Here is a 3468-nt window from a genome sequence, read left to right as displayed (position 1 = left end):
TTTTTCTGGCCATCATCATTCATCGGAACTCATTGATTTAAAAAGTATGCAACAATAATTTCTCATTGTCTATGTTTTCACCCCAAATAAAAGCATGTGATTGGATTCTTAAGCCTATCATCGTATAACATTAAAAGTTATTTAAAAGAAAGACACATTTTTCTATTCAATTAGTATTGATTATATTCATTATTCACAACGAATTATTGGGGAATCATTTCTAACAATAACGGCCAATTGGCACCAGAGGGTGGGGTTTAAGTCAAGTCTTCCTTTTTTGTTTGTTTAATCAAGAAGTCATTATTTATCCAAAGATTATTAATAACTGGAACTTTGATTTGACAAGTCAATACATTTTTCTATGGAGTTATTGTTGATATGAATAGTCTTTTCTACAGCTTTCTACACAAATTCATTCTTACAACTGATGCTATAAGTAGTCTGCTTAAATGGTGAAAAACCACAAAAGAATATCAGAAAATTCTTAGTTACAACTGTTCACAAAATGATAGTTGATCAAAAGTTCTTTCAAAATCTCCAATTGTTAGTCATTGTACTCCTACTAAGTTGGAGAGCCACTTTTGAACGCTCTACAGGAATGAAAGCTGGCATCAGGTGCATAGAAAAGGAGAAAGAAGCTCTTCTCAAGTACAAAGATGAGCTTATTGATGAATATAGCCAACTCTTTTCTTGGAAAAATGAAAAATATAAGAAGGATTGCTGCAAATGGAGTGGTGTCAGTTGTGACAATCAAACTAATCATATTGTTGAGTTGGATCTTGGTTTTATGCATCTAAGAGGTAACATTAGCGTCTCGTTGCTTGAAATACAACATTTGAAATATCTAGACCTCAGAGAGAATGATTTGAATTATAGCAGGATTCCACAATTCATAAGTTCCCTAGGTAGATTACAGCATCTCGATCTCCTATTCTAATTTTCGTGGAGAAATTCCACATCATCTTGGCAACCTTTCTGAATTGAATTCTCCTCATCTTGGCTCGTCTGAAGATGGTTCATTAACTAGCATAAATCTTGATTGGCTTTCTCGACTTCATTCATTAAGTGACTTGGACATGAGCTATGTTAACCTCACAATTTACAAATGATAACTAGGCTCACTAAGCTTCAACCTTTATACTTACATTCATGTAACCTGCTAATGGTACTTCCTCCCTGACCTTTCAATGCTTCTAATTCTCTTTCTGACTTAGAGCTCTCAGGAAATGAGTTCTCTTCTTCTTGGTTATTTCCTTTGTGTTTAACTTAAGTAGTAGCCTTACTTTTCTTGACCTCGGTTCCAACAAATTACAAGGTGAGATTCCAATATCCTTGGGGAATAAGTGTAGTTTAACTCTTTTATATTTATCTGGTAACCAACTCACAGGGGATTCGCCTTGTCCTGCATTATCTTTCTTGTTAACGACCTTAGATCTCTCTCATAATATGTTTAATGGTACCATGACCCAGTGCATAGGAAACCTTTCGAAACTCAAATCTTTGTTTCTTTATTCAAACAACCTCGAAGAAATAATCACTGAATCCAATTTCTTTAATCTTTCCCAATTACAAGTGTTGGACTTGTCTTACAACCTAGCTATCTCATTCAATATCAGTTTAGGATGGAATCCTCCTTTTCAACTAACACGTGTAAATTTAGCAAGTTCCAAAGTAGGTCCACATTTCCCCTCATGGTTTAGAACACAAACGAGATTACGGAATCTTGATATCTCTAATGCTGAAATTTCAGACACCTTCCCTAATTGGTTTTTGGAGCAAATTCCAAAATTATCAAATTTAAATGTATCACATAACAATTTTCATGGTGTCCTTCCTGATTTGTCATCAAAGTCCTCTACTTTCAAATCCATAGATCTAAGCTTTAATCATTTTAATGGTTCATTACCAATTTTGCCTCCGAATGGATCTGTAGTGGATTTATCGAGTAACAAAATTTCTGGGTCAGTTACCAATATATGCAATGAAACTGATTGTTATTGTGGATATCTTGACCTCTCGAATAACATACTCTCTGAACAGCTTTCGAATTGTTTTGTAAACCTGCGAAATTTGGATTATCTTAATTTGGCGCATAATAATTTCTCCGGAAAGATCCCTTCACTAAATGTCACCTCATCATTGCACTTACAAAACAACAGTTTCATTGGAGAAATTCCAACATTGTTGAGGAATTGTACTTTCATGACTTTTATTGATCTTTCCCAAAATTAGTTGACTGGTAATATACCTACATGGGTGGGAGATACTTGGACTTCTTTGGTCTTTCTGAGTCTCAGGTACAATGAGTTCTTTGGTAGTATTCCTTCCCATTTGTGTCGTCTTGCAGACTTACAAGTGTCGGACCTCTCTTTAAACAAGATTTCTGGTGGTATGCCAAAATGTGTAAACAACCTCACTGCTATGATTCAAGTGGATTCTGAGTTTGATAGCGCATTTCTTCTTCATTACATACGAAGATTTGAGAGTGCATTTGTAACATGGAAAGGAAAGGATGCCGAGTACATAAACTCTCTTAATCTGGTGATGCTCATTGATCTTTTAAGCAACAATTTAGTAGGTGACGTTCCTGCGGAAATTTCCAGTCTTGTAATGCTAGTTGGATCGAACCTTTCAAGAAACAACCTATCTGGATTCCTTCCTCCAAATATTGAACGATTAAGGTCTTTGGATTTTCTTGATTTTGCAAGAAACCACTTCTCTGGGGGTATTCCTACTAGCGTCTCTCAATTGGATCAACTTGGAGTGTTAGATTTGTCATACAATAACTTGTCGGGCAAAATTCCACAAAGCATTCATTTGCGAAACCCTGAACTTTGTGGCCTTCCACTTACAAAAGCTTGTTCGGAAGATGAAATGGCTTAAGTTCCAAAGATCGGTCATACCGTTGATGGGATGAAAAACCAAGTGGAGGATAATCTAATCAATGATGGATTTTACATTAGTATGGCAGTTGGGTTCGTTTTTGGATTTTGGGGGGTATGTGGAACTTTCGTGCTCAATCACTCATGGAGAATTGCATTTTTCTAGTTGTGGAATCGCAAAATGGATTGATTGTATGTAAAGATAGCCATCTACAAAATCCATCTCAGAGAAGCATATCACTAATTTGTAAAACTTTAGCTTGTGCAATATTGTCTATTATCTAATTTTTGCAATGCTTAAAAGTTAGATGCTATTGTTTTACCATTGTATTCTATCGCAAGTTGTATTGGATCTAATACATATGTGTGAATAAAACATTCATGTATAAGCTATCATATATAAGCTTGTAAAATCTCAATTAGATAATTCGTTTAAGAAACATACCATCTACAAACGATTGGAGCTTAGTCTATAATAGCATAGGAAGTTTTAACTACTAAAAGTCATTGGCTCTATACAACTAATCAAATGTAAAAATTTAGCACCTCTGTACTTGCCATGTTCTCCAATCACACCAACATCAAC

The 3468-nt window shown here is 35.1% G+C and overlaps 1 protein-coding gene across 1 annotated transcript; it reads left to right on the top strand.

The window, feature by feature from the left end:
• Positions 1–598: 598 nt before the first annotated feature.
• LOC111381482 (putative leucine-rich repeat receptor-like serine/threonine-protein kinase At2g24130) lies at positions 599–2883 on the top strand. Its single transcript, XM_023005266.1, has 3 exons — positions 599–905; positions 1388–2055; positions 2233–2883. Exons 1-3 carry the CDS (start codon positions 599–601, stop codon positions 2881–2883), a joined length of 1626 nt encoding a protein of 541 aa, XP_022861034.1.
• The last annotated feature ends 585 nt before the right edge of the window (positions 2884–3468 follow it).

The sequence above is a fragment of the Olea europaea genome, unplaced genomic scaffold, assembly GCF_002742605.1.
Source record: "Olea europaea var. sylvestris unplaced genomic scaffold, O_europaea_v1 scaffold2311, whole genome shotgun sequence".
NCBI lineage: Eukaryota > Viridiplantae > Streptophyta > Magnoliopsida > Lamiales > Oleaceae > Olea > Olea europaea.
Note: the sequence above shows the minus strand (reverse complement) of the source record. Positions and strands in the feature narration are given on the sequence as shown.

Excerpts from the sequence above, each read along its gene's own strand:
- LOC111381482 (XM_023005266.1), top strand. The coding sequence starts at position 599 with ATGAAAGCTGGCATCAGGTGCATAGAAAAGGAGAAAGAAGCTCTTCTC. Across the intron at positions 906-1,387 it reads ACAATTCATAAGTTCCCTAG|GGGATTCGCCTTGTCCTGCA; the intron begins GTAGATTACAGC and ends ACCAACTCACAG. Across the intron at positions 2,056-2,232 it reads AACAGCTTTCGAATTGTTTT|TTGACTGGTAATATACCTAC; the intron begins GTAAACCTGCGA and ends TCCCAAAATTAG.